This window comes from Clupea harengus, chromosome 16, assembly GCF_900700415.2.
Source record: "Clupea harengus chromosome 16, Ch_v2.0.2, whole genome shotgun sequence".
NCBI lineage: Eukaryota > Metazoa > Chordata > Actinopteri > Clupeiformes > Clupeidae > Clupea > Clupea harengus.
In genome coordinates, this window is record NC_045167.1 from 750,232 (window position 1) to 770,798 (window position 20,567).

At 40.7% G+C, this 20,567-nt stretch overlaps 1 protein-coding gene across 1 annotated transcript in view; it reads left to right on the forward strand.

Annotated features, from left to right (window-relative positions):
* LOC105889636 (protein piccolo-like) overlaps window positions 1-19,993 on the forward strand; it is a 36,802-nt gene extending 16,809 nt beyond the window's left edge. Inside the window, 12 exon segments of the mRNA XM_031583296.2 lie at window positions 756-886; window positions 4,994-5,020; window positions 5,968-6,061; window positions 7,233-7,304; window positions 8,485-8,716; window positions 13,214-13,420; window positions 14,498-14,659; window positions 16,973-17,114; window positions 17,232-17,293; window positions 17,913-18,047; window positions 18,504-18,649; window positions 19,650-19,993. Of these exon segments, the coding sequence (XP_031439156.1) occupies window positions 756-886; window positions 4,994-5,020; window positions 5,968-6,061; window positions 7,233-7,304; window positions 8,485-8,716; window positions 13,214-13,420; window positions 14,498-14,659; window positions 16,973-17,114; window positions 17,232-17,293; window positions 17,913-18,047; window positions 18,504-18,649; window positions 19,650-19,793 (1,554 nt within the window). The 3' untranslated portion in view covers window positions 19,794-19,993.
* Window positions 19,994-20,567: the final 574 nt, after the last annotated feature.

Genomic DNA, 20,567 nt, shown 5'->3' on the forward strand with positions numbered 1-20,567 from the left:
TCAGATGGTAGTAGAAGAAGAGAAGGACAAAGACCCTAAATCAGATGGTAGTAGAAGAAGAGAAGGACAAAGACCCTAAATCAGATGGTAGTAGAAGAAGAGAAGGACAAAGACCCTAAATCAGATGGCAGGAGAAGAAGAGAAGGACAAAGACCCTAAATCAGATGGCAGTAGAAGAAGAGAAGGACAAAGACCCTAAATCAGATGGCAGGAGAAGACGATGACAAAGACCCTAAATCAGATGGCAGGAGAAGAAGACGATGACAAAGACCCTAAATCAGATGGCAGTAGAAGACGATGACAAAGACGAGCCTGAGATGGGAGAAGACCTGAAAACCTTCAAATGTCAGATGTCTTACACCAACATGTATTACTATGAGTTCTTACACCAACATGTATTACTATGAGTTCTTACACCAACATGTATTACTATGAGTTCTTACACCAACATGTATTACTATGAGTTCTTACACCAACATGTATTACTATGAGTTCTTACACCAACATGTATTACTATGCATTTGCTACAAGCCACAACCATTATGCTGCTACGCTATGCCCCTAATACCTTAAGACAATACCCTTGGTCTGAATATCCCATTGATTGGTCATGTCAGACACATATAGTTTTAATGCTAGTCTGTAAGTTCATTCTGAAAAAATACTGTAACTTGTTGTAATAGTCCATTAAGTGCTCTCTATGTTATGCAAAAGACATTACAGTTGGCATGATTTCACCTCATTTGAATTTACAGCTTCAAATAAACTACGACAAACAGCTGGGAAACTTAATTGTCCACGTTCTCCAAGCCCGAAACCTGTCCCCACGTGATAACAACGGCTACTCTGATCCCTTTGTCAAAGTTTACCTGCTTCCAGGACGCGGGTGAGTGTTGAAATAAGCATGGCATTCATATGGACACTACATGTTATTTAAGCCATATACTGTATCTACATACTTCATTTAATGAATCCAAATTGAATTTGTTGTTGAGTGAAATAATATTGTGTGAATGATGCAGTATTTTATTTTATTTTCAAAAGGAGAATTAGTTTCTAGACGAGAACATAATGATGCATTTATGAATGATAAGAGAAAGTCTTTCCAAAGTCCTTTAGGCTATGGAGGCCTAAGTATCTTGATTCTGTGTTTCAGGTATTTAATGCATTGGTTTACGACCGAAATGTAAACTAATCATATAAAAATCCCCCAAAAACACAGCGCTTTCAATCCTTGGATTGTAACATTTTCTTAGAACAAAAGCAAATGCTACTGCTGGACCCAAAGTTCTATGAACTTATAGTGCTAGACACTGTGCTCACGGCTCCATGCCACAATGAACCAACTGCCATTATTTAGCTCTTTCTAAAGGCCAATTTATAGTCCAGGGCGACAGGTGTCACTCGACCAAAATTGTGGTCAACTAACGTTGCGGCGCTGTAGGCTTTCATAGTCCTGTGCCAGAGATAAAACGTTGGAATAGAACATCATCTGTAGTTTCTATGACAACTTGTATGACGACATAGCTGTGTTTACATTTTCTAATCGTGAAACAACAACAGCCACACGCGGTAACCACAGCAACACACCAGAACATAGAACTTTGAGTTGTTAAAAACACCTTTTGGAGAGTCTTGGATTAAAAAAGAAAGCCGAAAGTCTGGCACCAACAGCAATGATGCATTAACCACATGCCAGATTGCAGGCAAGGAGTGTGGGTGACATTGGATGAGATTAGGACATGTGGTACAACGGCTACAGTTTAGGAGTATAGATAGCTCTACCTCAGTAAGAGGGGAGGAAAGACCTGTGCCAAGAACAGCCTTTGCCAGCAGAGTTGGCCAGCACCTTTTCAGCAAAGGACAATGCAAATTCATCTGCAGAGAGGGAGGTAGCTGGTGAAGAGTTGATGAGTTTTAAAATTAGAAAGTATAGTTTTCTGGTGCCTCAACTGCTTTGAGATTGTTGACCAGCTTTTGCATGCCATCTGTTCACCAAGTGTGGGACCGATTCAAATGAGCTTGCCTTGTAGATAGAGGGTAGAGGCTGTCCAGACAAGTGCTCAATGTGGAGAATAGAAAGTGTCCGGTATCATCAACTTCTAGTGAGGAGAATGTACTTTGATTGGATATCAGGGACTGTACACATTTGGAGGACATGTTGAAATGAGACCATAGGCAGGGTGTTCCAGGAGACACACAGTCAACTGAATGAAGTGATAATCAAATAGGTGGAAAGGACTGACTGTTTGAGCCACAATTTCAGATCAAGATAAGGACTAGCTCTTTGCCATTTTTGTGAGTAGGAGGACTAAAAAAAACATGTTAAAGATAACATAGGTTTAGGAAGAACAAGTATTCAGCTGAATGCAGACTCTCTAAATGGATGTTCATCCCACATAGGACTGGTGATAGACAGGTTTGAGGAGATCCTATAGAGGGAGCTGCTTTCCAAGATATGTACATATCCAGGGGCGTAACCAGTTTGCACAAATGTAGGCTATTTTACTTGAGATTAAGATCCTTTGTGTACTCTGGGTACAGTAAAAGGGTACTATTTTTGGAAGTTTTTCACAGATAATGTCATTTCGTTCATTGCTTTTGCCTTACCGATTGTGGTATGCTGCTACTTTACAAGCAATCCACATGCCTCCTTAATTTGAATTGCTGCCAGTTTAAGTTCCAACAGTATGAATTATTGGAAGGGAGAGCTGCACCCCCTCTCTCAACTCTCACATCCAACAGACACTAAATAACTTAACACTAATACGTATTAGCCTACGTGCAGACACTCGGATGTAAATTCTCAACCCCTCAATCTTTCTTTCAGTTGTATTTAGCTTCAAACTCAGGTCAGGACTTAAATGACAAGAATTAAAGTCAAATAAGTCTTCTTTTTGGAGGGGAGCCCTAACTGCAATGTCTTCATCTGCCTCTTAAAACAGTCTGAGTTACAGAGAGCTGTTTTGTTAAAGTGGGAAGCCATAATGACATGAGCTTTTGAGTGCAACTCCTCGTAGGTTTGTGGAAGAGAGAAGAAAGACAATCTCATTGACAAAATTCAGGTTAGCTAAGAGGTTACTTTTACTGTTGCTAGTAGTAAACATCAACCACTAGCTAGAGTGAACCATAATTCAAAGCAGCAAACAAAAGATCGTTTGAAAAATATGTATTTGTTTTATTCTACTTAGTGGTAGAAGTACAGTAATGTCTGACATGTGAACCTTTCCCAAGTCAGTTAAATCTATCTTATTATATGTCCAATATACATTATTTAAATTGTAGAATGCAACCCAACAGAAACATGAACCAAGATAGACAGTACATGTCCTTTCCTTGTCATTTACTTTTCACCATCACACACACCTCTCTCTCCTCTCTCCTCTGTTCTATGGCTTTTCACCATCACACACCTCTCTCTCCTCTCTCCTCTGTTCTATGGCTTTTCACCATCACACACCTCTCTCTCCTCTCTCCTCTGTTCTATGGCTTTTCACCATCACACACCTCTCCTCTCCTCTGTTCTATGGCTTTTCACCATCACACACCTCTCTCTCCTCTCTCCTCTGTTCTATGGCTTTTCACCATCACACACCTCTCCTCTCCTCTGTCCTATGGCTTTTCACCATCACACACCTCTCCTCTCCTCTGTTCTATGGCTTTTCACCATCACACACCTCTCCTCTGTCCTCTCTCCTATGGCTTGCTGGTCACCTGGTTTGGGTTGAACTTGGTAGCACAAAAAGGGAATTCATCAAGGTAGACACCGACACCAACAACTCATCTGATAGTTTCCTAATATTATTTGAATATAAGCCTGGTTTATTTGGTTTTATTTATAAGTTTTCACTTCGCTCTGGATATGGAATATTGTGTGTGTCCCTCCATTTAAATAATTGTTTCTGTAGGATCAATACTTTTCTCAATTTTGTTCTATCGGAGTTTTGCTGAGACTGAATATTTGTATGTATTGATTGGCGCCGCATATGGCAGACATGTTCTCCGTGGCAGAAGGAAATGAACCTCCCTATCACTACTAAGCGCTTTACTTACGTACCTTTCCACTATATTCTACGTAAATGAAGTCCCTAATATCTGATGCAGCTTGCTTTTTGTGTATGATTATTGGGTCTGTATATGTTAAATAATGTGAAGGCCACTGCAGTGATTACAACTTTGGTGGTTTGAAATGTGCTGGGATATTATGAATTCAACACAAGATATTAAAATAACAGTTTAGACGCTTTTATAACAAGCATTGATGTCTGATGGACTTGAACCAAACAAGTGCTCTTCACAGCACGTATCAGAATTTCCCTTGGCATGATTGGCTCAGACGACACAAATTCAACGACACACCCAGAAATGAATACATTACTTTACCTTTCCCACACTGGCTTGGTGCTACTCCATGAGGGCAGTTTAAATACATATACATTTGGATTGAAATGCATTTAGAGTACATAAAGAAGTAAATAAACTAAAGCCCACAAGAAGAATTTAAGGATTCCTGAATGTGTGTTGTCATTGGTTGATATGATACAATGATCTCTAAACAAAGCTTTTGTATTTTAAAGTTAACTTGAAACTTGTGTTAACAGCATAGGTTTACAAATAGATGGTTTTTAAGAAGAAAGAAAACACATTAACAGTCACATAGTGACTTCTGCTGTAGGTGAATTGCTTGTGTTTTAGCAGAGCTGATTGAAAATCAATGAATTGTATGTATTTTAGCAGAGCTGATTGAAAATCAATGAATTGTGTGTATTTGAGTAATCTGGTCATTCAATGTACTCAGTGATCAGTGATCATTGTGGCTGCACATGCTGTGACCAAACAACTATTTCATCTTTTCATGCTTGCCATATGTTATTGAATTCCATGCATGTGTTTTTGTGTGCATACACACTCATGCAAATATGCACACACACACACACTCACACATTGCCTCACTGTTGACTGATTTCTTTCGCTGCATGCCGGACCCTTTCAGTCAAGTCATGGTGGTCCAAAATGCCAGGTATGTAAGCGTCATTCACATCTCATGATCAAATGTTCTTGAATTATTCTCTGTTTGGCACGAGAACATGAAGCTGCAAAAGGGGTGAAAAGTTCCTGCTAAATTGCTGGAAAGGTTTCCTTGGTAACTTTGACATTTCTGAAACACCTCTGGTGTCTGGTGGTCATTTTCTAGATGCTGTCTCAAAGTGATCTTTATGTCAAATTGTTGTATACTCTTGTTTTTTTATGTGAAGCTACTGGATTGGCTGCACTAAATGAAATAAAAATGACCCATTGGATTAAAGACTGATTTGGTGGTGTCATGCCCCATATATGGATCACTACATTTGATAAATGATAAAAAAAATGCCTTCTTTTTATTAGTATACTTCCTTTGTTGGGTATTTTACAACAGGAACACAGGGACATATATATTGCCCCAAATTTCCTAAACATTCCTGAAAATTACCATGAAGTCCTGAAAATTGCCATGGAAAGTTTCCTCCCCTGGAAATTCCAGATTTTGGAACTCTAACCGATATATTGCAACTTTTTAGAGCAATTACACTTATTGTACATTTTAAGTGTCTTTGATGTTTAAACACGTTTAAGTATTTATGTTCAATGCAATCACTTCTTGTGATTCATTCAGTCAGATAATGAATTCATAAAAATGAATTGAAATGGTAGAATGGTCAAGCTAATGCACAAGACCGTCTACTCATGCATTTTTTACAACGCATTTGTATTGTTCATTGGCTGTAGTGGTAATTGTAGAGTACACAATTACAATAGCATTAGCCGTACTGCAACTTGCCATGTGAATTTTGATGTACCTTGAAATTGATCTCTTGTGGCCTTGTTGTGTGTGTTAGTAGTGTGTGTGTGTGTGTGTGTGTGTGTGTGTGTGTGTGTGTGTAGTGTTAGTATTAATTGATCTCTTGTGGCCTTGTTGTTTGGTTGAAGCGCTGAGAACAGAAGGAGATCAAAGCATGCCCAGAGGAGCTTGAATCCAGAGTGGAACCAAACCGTTATCTACAAGAACATTCTCCTGGAGCAGGTATATGTTATGAAAAATTGTTAGTTGCTGTTATTAGTACCTGTCAAAGCTTTTTCATTTACATTTACATTTACATTTAGTCATTTAGCAGACGCTTTTATCCAAAGCGATTTACATATGTGCGACTTACAATGTATACACATTTTACATTTACACTGATGGCACACTGCACATCAGGAGCAATTAGGGGTTCAGTGCCTTGCTCAAGGACGCTTCGACAGGGAATCGAACTAGCAACCGACTTCTTTACCTCCTGTACCACACATTTGATCAATCATTTAAAACAGCGTTCTGGATTTGAACAAAGTAGCAATGCTACCTAATCAGCTTCTGGTCCTTTGAATGGACCCAAACCTCTATCCACGGAATTAACAGCATGAACGTGACACCTTCTTACTTCTCCTTCTTAAGAAGACCATCATTCTGTGTTCTATTCTACTGTATCAACAGAGTAGTAGTTTAGCTAGCATATCAGTCATTGTACACAAATGTGTTGCCAGATAGTTGACTAGATTATTTATAAATACAGTGGTTGAACTGCACAGTATGTTTGTGATTTCATTTGTCTCCTTTGTAAAATGTTCTTTTAACTTCCATGACAGAAAAGCATTCCTGTCCTGGCTGATAGGCAGACAAATGGGGGGGTTTGGTTTTTTTGATTACATTTTTTTGTATGTATTTATTTTTCTGGGAGTTCTGTCAAATAGTTCTGGCATACATGTACCAGCATCTGATGACAAAAATATAATATGGGCTATAAATATGTACTTATTATTATGCTGGTGCATTCACCACTCTCATTTTGCCGAGTTATGACAGAAGTGCACACCCTACAATATATTTATGTACTAATTAAAGTAAAAGGAACACATTGTATCATGTTTTATATTAGCTCAACATAGTGATTGATAGATATAGTCATGCAAAGGTTTTGGTTAGTAGAGTGAAGATATTTCAGATCAATATTCTGCAAAAGGATTAATATATTAATATGTGTTTCAATTGAGATAGAGCCAGAGAAGCTCTAATACATAGGTCCATGTATCATATAGAAAAATGTCCACAGCATGATATAAAACTGAATGTAAAGAGAAAAACTGTCACATGCCTAGCATGTTGACAAAAGCCCAGACAGAAGTCATGTGTGTTTTTCTCCCTCTGTCTACTACAGCTCAGAAAGAAGACTTTGGAGGTGAGCGTGTGGGATTACGACAAGAGCTCCTCCAATGACTTTCTTGGAGAGGTGAGATCAGCTTTAAAAAGCCAGATAGGGAGACTACATACACACACATCAGACACATGTAGTACATGTATAACATGTGTGTATGTGTGTGTTATAGGTGCTTATAGACCTGTCGAATACAACACAGCTGGATAATGTGCATGTATAACATGTGTGTATTATAGGTGCTTATAGACCTGTCGAATACAACACAGCTGGATAATGTGCATGTATAACATGTGTGTATGTGTGTATTATAGGTGCTTATAGACCTGTCGAATACAACACAGCTGGATAATGTGCATGTATAACATGTGTGTATGTGTGTGTTATAGGTGCTTATAGACCTGTCGAATACAACACAGCTGGATAATGTGCATGTATAACATGTGTGTATGTGTGTGTTATAGGTGCTTATAGACCTGTCGAATACAACACAGCTGGATAACATGTGTGTATGTGTGTGTTATAGGTGCTTATAGACCTGTCGAACACAACACAGCTGGATAACATGTGTATATGTGTGTGTTATAGGTGCTTATAGACCTGTCGAATACAACACAGCTGGATAATGTGCATGTATAACATGTGTGTATTATAGGTGCTTATAGACCTGTCGAATACAACACAGCTGGATAATGTGCATGTATAACATGTGTGTATGTGTGTATTATAGGTGCTTATAGACCTGTCGAACACAACACAGCTGGATAATGTGCATGTATAACATGTGTGTATGTGTGTGTTATAGGTGCTTATAGACCTGTCGAATACAACACAGCTGGATAATGTGCATGTATAACATGTGTGTATGTGTGTGTTATAGGTGCTTATAGACCTGTCGAACACAACACAGCTGGATAATGTGCATGTATAACATGTGTGTATGTGTGTGTTATAGGTGCTTATAGACCTGTCGAACACAACACAGCTGGATAATGTGCATGTATAACATGTGTGTATGTGTGTGTTATAGGTGCTTATAGACCTGTCGAACACAACACAGCTGGATAATGTGCATGTATAACATGTGTGTATGTGTGTGTTATAGGTGCTTATAGACCTGTCGAACACAACACAGCTGGATAATGTGCATGTATAACATGTGTGTATGTGTGTGTTATAGGTGCTTATAGACCTGTCGAACACAACACAGCTGGATAATGTGCATGTATAACATGTGTGTATGTGTGTGTTATAGGTGCTTATAGACCTGTCGAACACAACACAGCTGGATAATGTGCCCCGCTGGCTCCCCCTGAAGGAGCAGAGTGATGGGGAACCCCACCGGCGCTCTCACTCAGGCCAGGGGCGACAGCATTCTCCTAAGACCCCCGCACACGCTACTCAGAATTCTCCCAAAAACCAGGATTCACCTAAATCATCTGTCACCAAGAGCCGCAGTCATGGAATCTTCCCTGATCCGGCCAAGGGTAGGATATATATCTCTCTCCCAGCTCTCTATCTTCTGGTACTATCTAGTTCTGTATGTTTTTTTTAAAATCTATGTATTGTTAACTTCTACACATTTCCCTTCAAAGAGCACAGAGGTTTGTGTAACATTAAATCTCACGTATCCATTTAGATGTCTGTTTGCATCAGTAGGTCCTGTAGTTCCTGTCGTCAGTGTTACGGTTGAGTGATAGCTCTTGTTCCATTATCTCCATTGTTTTACTGTATATGTGTTTTGTAGCTAACCGGCCTAAGGAAGTATACCTCAGCCAATACCAGAAATTATACCCAAAATCTAAATGTTGTCCACTGAGAGGAATATAGCTGTTACTAAACTTAACTTAAACTTAAACTTTAGTGTCTCAACAATACAAATACAATACAATACAAAATATTGAAGAGAGCACATTCTTTCGTGTACTTGGTCCAATACACAAAGCATTCCCTCCACAAGAGCACAAAATAAAGGATGTTCATAGGCTATACTACTGATGTGCATACAAATGCTTTGGCCCATAGTGGTACTTAACAGGCACTGTCAAAACGTATTATTATAATTCCTATTATAATTAACAACCCATTGATTGATTGACAGGTTGGTTTGACTGCTGTGTTGTCATTCTAGTGGTGACATGTCCCAGATAGCAAGCATATATTGGTCCGCTGATATATGGACTTTGGTCGACACCCTACTGGTGGTGTGCCACTCCTGGTTCACTCTTGGACCACTAACATCTTTGTGTTACTGGGCGTCGATATTAGGAAAATAACAGAAAATGTTAAATCATGTCCTTGAAAAGTCTATTTAAAATATAGGCCACTAAACAGAAGTAGTTCATGCTACCAGAAGGTTCTCAATGTGACTAAAAATGGCTTGGTCAATTATGTTACGCACTGGTTACATCTATACAATTGTTGGTGGGAAATGGGTTGGTGAAATGAACCGAAGTAGTATAGATGACTTAAGAAAAACATGTTTTGAAAGCGAGTGGGCTCTTGGTCTGAAACTCACCAGCAGAGTGTGGACCGCCAGTGGACCGCCTGTGGACCGCCAGCTCTGACCCCAGAAGGCCCACGGTGGTCCACTGCCCTTTAGCTCTCAGGGGTGAGATGGATGACTAGAGAGACATCGGTATGCGTAAGTGTGCGTGAACGCTGGAGATCGCTCCACTTTAAAACCTGTTAGCATCTGTCAGGTCTCAAACCAGTGGCTTTCAGACTTCAGGTCAGACACTTTCCCAACTGAGCTAGGGCAATTTGTGAGTTGAAGCTAATAACTTTCTCAGCTGTTAGCTGAGGGGCTGCTACAGAGACGTCTGTGTGTTATCAGGAATCCCTCAAAAATGTCAGTCACTCTGTCAATTTTCATGGAGGTGTTTGGACAACTATTTATTTTTTAGAGTGGTACCTTGTCTTCTCTGTACTGAATGTGTCCGAGAGTTAGTTACTGAAAGTCACACAAACAATGAGTATCAAAACTGTTCGTAACACTAAGCACACAACATGAGTATAGGCTAGAATTGACACGTCATTATCTCAAGAACTGCTTAAGTCAAATTCTGCAGCCAATATTTGCCAGTGTGAATAGCCAATGTTCATGAAGCTTCATAGGCTAATTCTTAATGGCTCATAGAAGCTATGTACCAAATATGAAACACATTGGCCACAATGGGTAACTAAAATAATCACATTTATGTTTTGGCTCATATCACATGGGTCAGAGCAAAACTTCTTATATCATCTGATTCTGTTTAATTTTCCAAATCAAATGGGCCTGTCCCCACCAATTTCCATCCCCAAAATTTCCCGCCATTTCAATTTCACAAAAAGGGTGGGAAAACAAACCTGTCTGAGGACCTTCATGCGATTGTCACAACATTTTGTGTGCCTCATCTCCAGACAATGCTGATAAAAAAAACTTTTTTTAAAGAATCTTGATTTGTCAAAACGTATGGGCCAATGACATTTTAAGGCAGCTACTGATTCTATGGCCAATATCTTGACTAACAGGTAAAATCTCACGAAGCTCAATACAGTCAATCACTACAGCATTCTTGCCTTCCAACACGTGAAGCTCCATCTATGGGGGATGTTATGACTGAAACATTTCAGTATCTCAAGAACTACTTAAACTATAAATACTTGTGTGTGGTTGTACTTGCCCACTTATATTAAGATGTCCTGAAGAACCAATTGGATTGCTCAACAAAGATGGCTGCCAACGACCAATAAAATTGCAGCAGTCTATTTTTGCCAGTGTGAATTGCTGATTTAAATGAAATTAATAGAAATTTAAAGTCAATTATTATTATTCATAATGGCGACCATAGGGTGGCACTATAACAAACCATCTTGCATTCTCCTTTATTGTTCTGTAATGGTGCTTAAGGTGATACTGCAAAATGTTGTATACAGAGGGCACTCAAACAGATACACTGCTGTATCTCAGGAACCTTCTACTCTGCAAAGTAGTAGTAGTTGTATGGTCTATTTGACGTACATTTTAAAAACATTTAAAAAATGTTTTGATCCCTAAGATTGTCCCTGGGATCTTCTTTCAGCCCATGAACTCTCCACTGCGTGTCACGATTCGGAAGGCAGAGACCCAATCGCAGACCAGATGCAGGAACTGTTCAGGTTTATTTACAAAAGGTTAACAAAATAAAGTCCAAAAGGCAAACACACACAAAGATCCGGGCAAAAATTAGAATTCCAAAATAACACAGAAGACACAGAAGATCCCAACTTAGGGACCCAAGCACTGACAAAGCAACAATACAAAAAGCAGGGAAGCAAGGCAGAGCAGGAATCCATGAAAGCACACAGCTAAATGAAACAGAACTCTCACCATGCTAGTATGACGAACCAACATGGAACAAAGGACAGACTGAACTTAAATAACAGAGGGGGAACTAGACAAGGGGAATTAACAAGACACAGGGAAACCAATCAGGGAAACAAACAGGGTAAAGATTGGGAACAGGTGAGGGTCAAAACCAGGAAGTGGCAGAGGGCAGGTGGGGGCGGAGTCTCAGGACAAAGACAGGAAACACAAATGGCCGGACAAGACAAACACAACAAGCACATGACAACATAAACAAACAGGAAAAAGCACATGTCAGGAATCAGGTAACACCAAAGGGAAACAGAGCAGGATCCTGACACTGCGTTGGTGTCCTCTTGTTTAGATAAACTGAACATGCCCCTGGCAGTCATTAAACATTATTTAACCTCATGAGTTCAAGATCGCAACCGAACCAACAACGTTGCCAGGGCTGATTTTTTTGCGCCAGCCTAGCCCATAGCACAGTACTTCACAAAAGGGATCCACTATCCCAGGGATTCCAAAGGTCCACTCTCATACTTTCTGGTGCATGAGCCTTATTTATTTAATACTGGGTTGCTGGGAACCCAAAATATACATTATATATACATTAGGAAACAACCTATTTTTGAAACCTCAATGTTTTCAGTTTAGTTCCGTTTTTTACATCATAATTAGTAACACACTAATGACCAGTGAACCTGTGCTGTTACACATGCCATAACCCATATAGTAATATATGTATAGTAATCTTACCCTGCTGTAACAAATATCAGTATGCTAGTAGTGATTGTTAATCAATAGGCCACACTGTCTGGCACCTTAATGAGGGCACTGTGTAGAATTGGAACAGGGTTTTCAAAGCGGTTTCTGTAATACAAACGGGCCATTTCATTTGATCTGTATTGCATCCGTTTTAATTATAGAAGGGAGGAATTCATCTTTTACCAGTCTTCTTGAACAAACTTCCAGTTTGTTTCAGTGACAGCCACACAGTACCTTCAGACATACTTAATACGTAAAATATTTTGTTGTAAGGTTAATGCTAAAGTTTATCCATTTAATGTATGATTGTGACTTTTATTACTTCTTAAGTCAAGTCTATTTTTATTCCATTGCCTCCACTTGTAACAGGACCACAAAGAAAATAAGTGCATTTAGGTTTTGTTCTTTATCCCCAGCAATTGCAATTGTGTGAATTCAGCTTTGCCTCACTGCTTTTTCAACGAATCAAATTATTTTTAAATTGATAAATAACTTTACTGTACCTATATGGCTTACTATTATTATTTTCTGTGCCTTATTCTTTTGATTTTATGTATGCCCCATTTCTCTTCATCTCCATTCTCTGAGTCTGTCATTGTAGCTTTGGCTCCATGCTTCGTGTCATTGTGTGCTGTCACCAGGCCCAGTACATGTCACTGTCACCATGCCAACCATTATCCAGAGAGGGTAGCAAGGCAGTGAGGGCTCCACTATGGGCTCCAAATAATGGACTGATCCTAGAACTGAACACAGACGGATATATGTAACTAGTTGAAGTGTAACAAAGGCCAAACGTCCCTAACCCTAACCCTAACCCTTAACCCTAACCCTAACCCTAACCCTAGTCAGGGTAACCCAAAGCTCAATCATTTGGTTTTGGTTGTTTTAGACACACAGATGCCTACTACTACTATTGAGAAATCTCACAGTAGCCCGGGCACATCCAAGCCATCCCCATCCGAGGGCCAAGCCCGCCCTTCCCATGGATCCTCCCGCACCTCAAGCAAAGGTGGCGGTGCAGCCCGGATGCACCCCGAGGACACTGCTGTAGCAACCAGTGAAGCGACCACCCAACCGAGGCACCACCTCCAACCAAGTAAACGACGCAAATAAAGCCTCTGCAGCATGGCCACCTTGCACTCATCTTTTACTTTTTACTCCTTTCCTCGTTTGCTCTCCTTTGTCCCTTGTTTTTTCTTTCTCCCACATTATTATTTGACTCTTCTTCTAGTCCCCTGTTGTCACCACCTTGATCACATCACCGCTGCTTGTCCTGTGTGTTCTCCCCTGTGTAGTGATGACACTGCAACATCCCTGACATTCTTACCTGAGATACTACTATACCTTCTGCCCAATAGGAGTGCATCTAAAAGGGACCACAGTTTGTTGATCTGAAAAGATAAACTAAATATATTAAATATATTTAGGATATTCTTAATGACCTTTTTCCTATTTATACTCTAATATTAATAATCCATTAATACTAAAATGCAATCCTAAAAGAATTATTTATAATTTAATTTCCATAATTAGGTTCTTATAAAGTATAAAGCAGTAAAGAGTTTCTGGGTCAAACTCTAAAGAGCAGAGGCAGTTCCGGACACCTTGCCTTACAGTGTCAAAGTCAATCACAGGTATCTGCAGATGTTAGGTCATGCTTGTCTTTCTTGCTGGATCAGCATCCTCCCCTCTGGTAGAAAACAGCTAGGGCTGGGCTTTTTTATTATGGAAGAATTAGCACTATCACACACATATGACAGAGCACAGAGCTGTGTAGCCTACCGCTTCTCTTAACAGCACCCCTCTAAATGCCCAGTACATTCCCCTTCCTTTTCATTTGGTTTCCTCCCGACACATCTGGCCAGCTTTTTCTGCAGCTACTCTGGCCTCTGAGATGGCTGTGCATGCCACACCCTGCCACACCCTGCCTCCACCCCCTCACTTCCGATTCTCTCTGTGTCTTGGCCCACGATGCACCTCAGTAGACGCTCTAAGCCCTGGTCCCTGAGAGGAGGGAAAGGGCGCGCACTGTGGATGCATGTGACCAGATCAGTAAAAGCTGGTGTCTGTGTGTGAAGAATACACACTCTGAGTGTCCATGTCGCTCCCCTTCCCCTAATCTCCCTACCCCTTCCATGGCCCCTGAAAATGTGCCACTGACCGTGCCCCGCAGCCCAAAATGGCCGCCTCTCCTTGAGATACCACAGGCACAGCGTAGTGGGCGTGCTCACCATTCAGAGACCCCAGTCTGACTTTCCAGCCAATGAGAACAGGGATGGCAGACACCTGACCCTCAGGAAAGCCATGTCTGAAGAGAGGCCCAGGATGGATAGAGGTGAGAGCTATGCATCTGACATGACGACTGCAGAAAGGAGTGAGAGAGTGAGTGAGTGAGTGAGTGAGTGAGTGAGTGAGTGAGTGAGTGAGTGAGTGAGTGAGTGAGAGAGAGAGAAAGTGAGTGAGTGAGTGAGTGAGTGAGTGAGAGAAAGAGAGAGAGAGAGAGAGAGAGAGAGAGACTGGGTTACTAACGCACACATGCAAAGCTCCCAGACATTTCCCAGTCTTTGAGCTACAGTCACCAGTAACTTATGCATTGGGATGGCCTCCCCTTTACAGGCTAACAACACTTTTCATTAAAGAAGGTCCTATTCCTGCTTATTAAGAAATATCTTCTTAAATTAATACTTAATACTGACGTCTCCAAACATGGTATTTGTAAATTTCAGGAGCCAAATATTGTTAAATACTAAACATAAAAATACTAGTATGGTTTAGTTTTGTGCCCTACCCACCCAATTAGTACCACTCCATCAGTCATGGTTCACAGTTACTGTATGTTGTTACACATATTCAGCCAATAAATTATATGTCATTTACAGTCGGTAGATTCAAGATTCAAGACTTTATTTGCCCTTTGCTCAGGTACAGATGTACTGGGGCATAGGAATTCTTCTTCGGCTCTCTCAGTGTGTGTACAGATAACCCAAGATTAATAAGACACACATAGTAACACATATGAAGAGTATGAATAGACCAATGAAATATATACCCTTTTATGGAAGTAGTACAGTGGTAGGAGAAGTTTCAATTAAACTTTGTAATTCAATCTTTACATTTATAAAGACTATTTATGAAATAGAGCCCAACATGGTTTTACTCCTACAAACAGATTACTAATACACTATTAGAATGTTCCCTTTTTTTAATGCTCTTGTTGCTTCTGTTCTTTTCCAGTGCATATGTATATTTCATAATGTTTGATGTTGATGGTTATTGTTCCTATACACTTCTCCCCGTGACCAAATGTGTACTGTATATGTGTTAATACAAGTGTGCCGTTGCAGTCCAAACTGTCAAAAATGCCATCTGTACAATAGTATGAAGCTAGAACAGTAACTTTAAATGTAATAGGGCCAATGCAACGATAAAGTTAGGTGCCTAAAATCATGAATATGTAAATCACACCTTTCTCACCCCCTCCTCTCCAGCCATACCTAAGTGTGTTCTAGCTTCATATAAAAGTCCCTTGCAAACTCATGTTTCACTCTCCCTGTGTGGGAATATATAGTTCAAAGTTTAACTGAATAGACAGACACGTTTCCAAAAGCACACAAAGACTGCTATTTCGAGAACAAAATGGCTAGTAAAACAGCAGTTGCATATTTAGTGTTCAAAAATTAAATGTTTCTGGGAGTCACAGAATATTCTGTCCAGGGAGTGCTTTAACGTTGACATGGTATAAATATTCTTCCCCCCTGAAGCTGCAGTAGGGAACCTTTAAAACATAACTTTTTGTCATATTTGCTAAAAATGTCATTATGTTCTGCCGACCAATGGTAGCTGCCATAGCTGGCAAACACAGAGCTTCACGCTCATTTCAACCACGCCATTACATTTACATATCTGACTGCTTTTCAGAGATTTCCCTGAACTTTAAATGAAAGATTATATCTATCTTTCATTTCAACCACACCATTAAGTTTACATATGTGGCTGTTTCTGGTGTGTGACATATCTTTGTAATACGGTCCTGATGATTAGCTTCACTCCTCCCACTCCAAACAATAGGTTCTTGGTCGATAGCAACATAGTGCACTAACGTTAATGTTTAGACTTTACATTGCGCATTTTACCATTTTAATCCACTTCATGAACACTCATTAGCTATATTAATTTTAAATAAATAAAGACCCCACCAACACTCTGGATTATTTACAGCCTACATTCCAGCTGATGTTTTGCTTGTGTAACATTAAATTCAAGTGACAAGTGATGTTGGAAATCAGCATTGAGTTTACTATGTGTATTATATTATATTATATTATATATTATATATTATATAATTATATTAATAGTACTTGTATTAGCCCTCCTTGCTGAGTTTCTTTTCCAGAAGTGCAAGATCATTCATACTCCAGATTTTTCCACTGCCATTTTTGTTCTCAAAATAGGAGCCACAATCTCTCATAATGCTCATATGATCCACCCTCACACTCTCTCTCTCTCTCTCTTCTCTCTCTCTCTCTCTCTCTCTCTCTCTCCTTCCTTCCATGTTGCTCTCATTCTCATCCTTCCCAACTCAACGTTAATTGGCAAAAAGGTGATTTTTTTCCTGACAGCAACCAACCTTTTTTTTGTCTAAAAACAGCATCTCGCGGCTACAGAGTTACAGATACGCCTGTGACTGCAGCCTCGCTGGACAGTGGTCTGAGTGGCAGCGCTTACAGTCTCCTGGAGGAAGACAGTGGCACCAATGCTGTGGATAGTGCCATCTTTCAGATTCCCAGATTGTGAGTCCAGTCCAGTTAGTTTTTGTATCTAATGTAGGGATAACCTTTCCAAACTTTCAATAATAAGGCAGTGAAATGAGTCTAAATGGATAATGACCACATTTATATGCTCAACAGTGGAAAGATTACAAATGGAACCGATGCTATGACACCATTACAGGGACATGGAGAGACTGAAGGTAATGTGTGTCCCTTAGCATAGCGTGCTAAATGCAGACAGAAGCCAGACCCAAATAGGCCATAACTATTTTCACAACTCTTATGTTGGTTTTTACCACATGCAGATGTAGTCACAAATACACATGCACCTTTGCTCACACACACACATACACACACACACACACACACACACACACACACACACACACACACACACACACAACACACAAACAAACACACACACACACTTCCATGCACACACACGCACGCACACACACACACACACACACACACACACACACACACACACACACACACACACACACACACACACACACACACACACACACACACACACACACAAACACACAAACAAACACACACACACACTTCCATGCACACACACGCACACACACACACACACACCACACACACACTTTCATGCACCAACTCACACACACATAAGCACACCCTCACGCAATGGCCTACATGTTGCGCAGATACCAGATCTGATACGCTGTACAACTTCACTCTAACCCTAAGAAATCAGGAGATGTTCTTCAATTGTTTATCCCTTTTCTTCATGCGAGTTGAATCCATGACACTGTTAATATAAGACGTATCTATATTTGTGACCAGGCAAGACCCACGTCATGGGCGAGATCAAGATTGCACTGAAGAAGGAAATCAAAACTGATGGAGAGCATCTTGTCCTGGAGATTCTTCAGTGCAGGAACATCACATATAAGTTCAAGTCTCCAGACCATCTACCAGGTACTACACCCCCCTATAGACCTGAGAAGTTGTACTTTATACCGTGTGTACTTTATACTGTGTGTACTTTATACTGTGTGTACTTTATACTGTGTGTACTTTATACTGTGTGCTTGTGTGCACTTGCATAAAAAGTGAAGCTTTGTGTGTGTTGGTGACAAACCTGGATGTAATAATAATAATAATAATGTATTTTATTTGTAATGCACTCTTCATTCAAAAGAATCTCAGAGTGCCAACATATTAAAAACTAACTATAATAATACAATAAAATAAAAATGAATGAATTAACATAAGCATAATAGAAAACCTTTTAACATTTTAACATACGATTTAACACAAGGCCAGAAATGCCTTCCTGAATAAAAATGTAATGTAATGTAAACCTGTTGATGTTCGTCTATGTCTTACCAAACCTTGGTGTGAAACTAAATTAATGTTTGTGTATCATGGCAGACCTGTATGTGAAGTTGTATGTGGTGAATGTAGCCACTCAAAAGAGGATCATCAAGAAGAAGACCAGGGTGTGTCGCCATGATCGTGAACCATCATTCAACGAGACCTTCCGCTTCTGCATGAACCCCACTGGGCACTCACTTCAGGTAGGACCCACCTGTCCATCAAATCTCACTATCACTCACTTCAGGTAGGACCCACCTGTCCATCAAATCTAACTATCACTCACTTCAGGTAGGACCCACCTGTCCATCAAATCTAACTATCACTCACTTCAGGTAGGACCCACCTGTCCATCAAATCTAACTATCACTCACTTCAGGTAGGACCCATCTGTCCATGCATCTCACTATCACTCACTTCAGGTAGGACCCACCTGTCCATCCATCTCACTTCAGGTAGGACCCATCTGTCCATCCATCTCACTATCACTCACTTCAGGTAGGACCCATCTCTCCATCCATCTCACTATCACTCACTTCAGGTAGGACCCATCGCTCCATCCATCTCAATATCACTCACTTCAGGTAGGACCCATCTGTCCATCCATCTCACTTCAGGTAGGACCAATCTGTCCATCCATCTCACTATCCATCTCACTATCACTCACTTCTGGTAGGACCCATCTGTCCATCCATCTCACTTCAGGTAGGACCCATCTGTCAATCCATCTCACTATCCATCGGTTTATCTTCCCACTATTTAACTCTCTGTCAGTCCATACCCACCTATTTCTACATTTCTCTCTATGTCTGTCTGTCTACTGGGGACGTACTTCCTTTTTTACCATGCTGCAGTTGCCCCCTATCTATCTACTAACCCTTAAAGTCAAATGGACAAGACCTCTTACGAATATTGTTGTATTAAAGTAAACATGACAGTGAAATGATTGTGTTTCTAACCAACTTTTTAAACCTCTGCTTTTTCACCTCTGCACACACATATGCACACACACACACACACACACACACACACACACACACACACACACACACACACACACACACCACACACACACACACACACACACACACACACACACACACACACACACACACACACACACACACACACTACTAACACATACACACACACACACACACACACACACACACACACACACACACACACACACAAACTCCACAGCTGTTCCTTGTTTCAAATGGAGGCAAGTTTGTGAAGAAGACCCTGATAGGTGAAGCGTACGTGTGGCTGGATAAGGTGGATCTACGCAAGCGTGTGGTGAGTTGGCACAAGTTACTGGCTAGCCCTGCTCAAATCCAGTCCTAACGAGGGCCCCTTCGGACGCCAGAGCCACCGGGAGCATGCTGGGACGAGAGGATGCCGAGAACACAGCAATGGAATACAGTCCGTGACATGCTGGCGCTGTTGGGACAGTTGGCTTGTGTGACAGCTCTCAACCAATCTGCTGTGTGCTCTTTCATGTCTTTGGTTTCAGGTCTGTAGTGGGCATTGGGTGTGAGAGGGGGGGGGGGCATTGGGTGTGAGAGGAGAGAGAGGGGGGGGGGGGGGGGGGGCATTGGGTGTGAGAGGAGGGAGGGGGGGGGTGGCATCAGCAAAGGGTTCACTGTGTTCTCTGTATTTGCTGAGAATTTTTATATTCAGTTTTGTGTGGACATCTTCCCATTGATTCCCTGATGTTGTGACAACTTCATAAAGTTTGCTAAACAAGACTCGATTTTGGGGGTGGCGTCCATTTCACAAATGAACCAAATTTCACCCGCAATCCCACTTGATGGTGAAGATGAGCTGTGGAGGTGCCGCCGGTGGCTTTGAGCCTGAGGTCAGGGGGAATTGAATGTGGAAAGGGTAAAGCTTATCAGGATACAATGGGAGTGAACACAAGTGTATCACAATCCTGTGTGCATGACAGAATAGCATATGGCACGTTATAGGCCATAACAGCATGACTGGAGACTAGCACACGGGCACACTCACTCACTCACTCACTCACTCACTCACTCACCTGTTCACTCTCTCATATTCACAAACAGAACTTCACATTTTCACCATCTCACGAGAGGTTATGACTACGTACCCCAA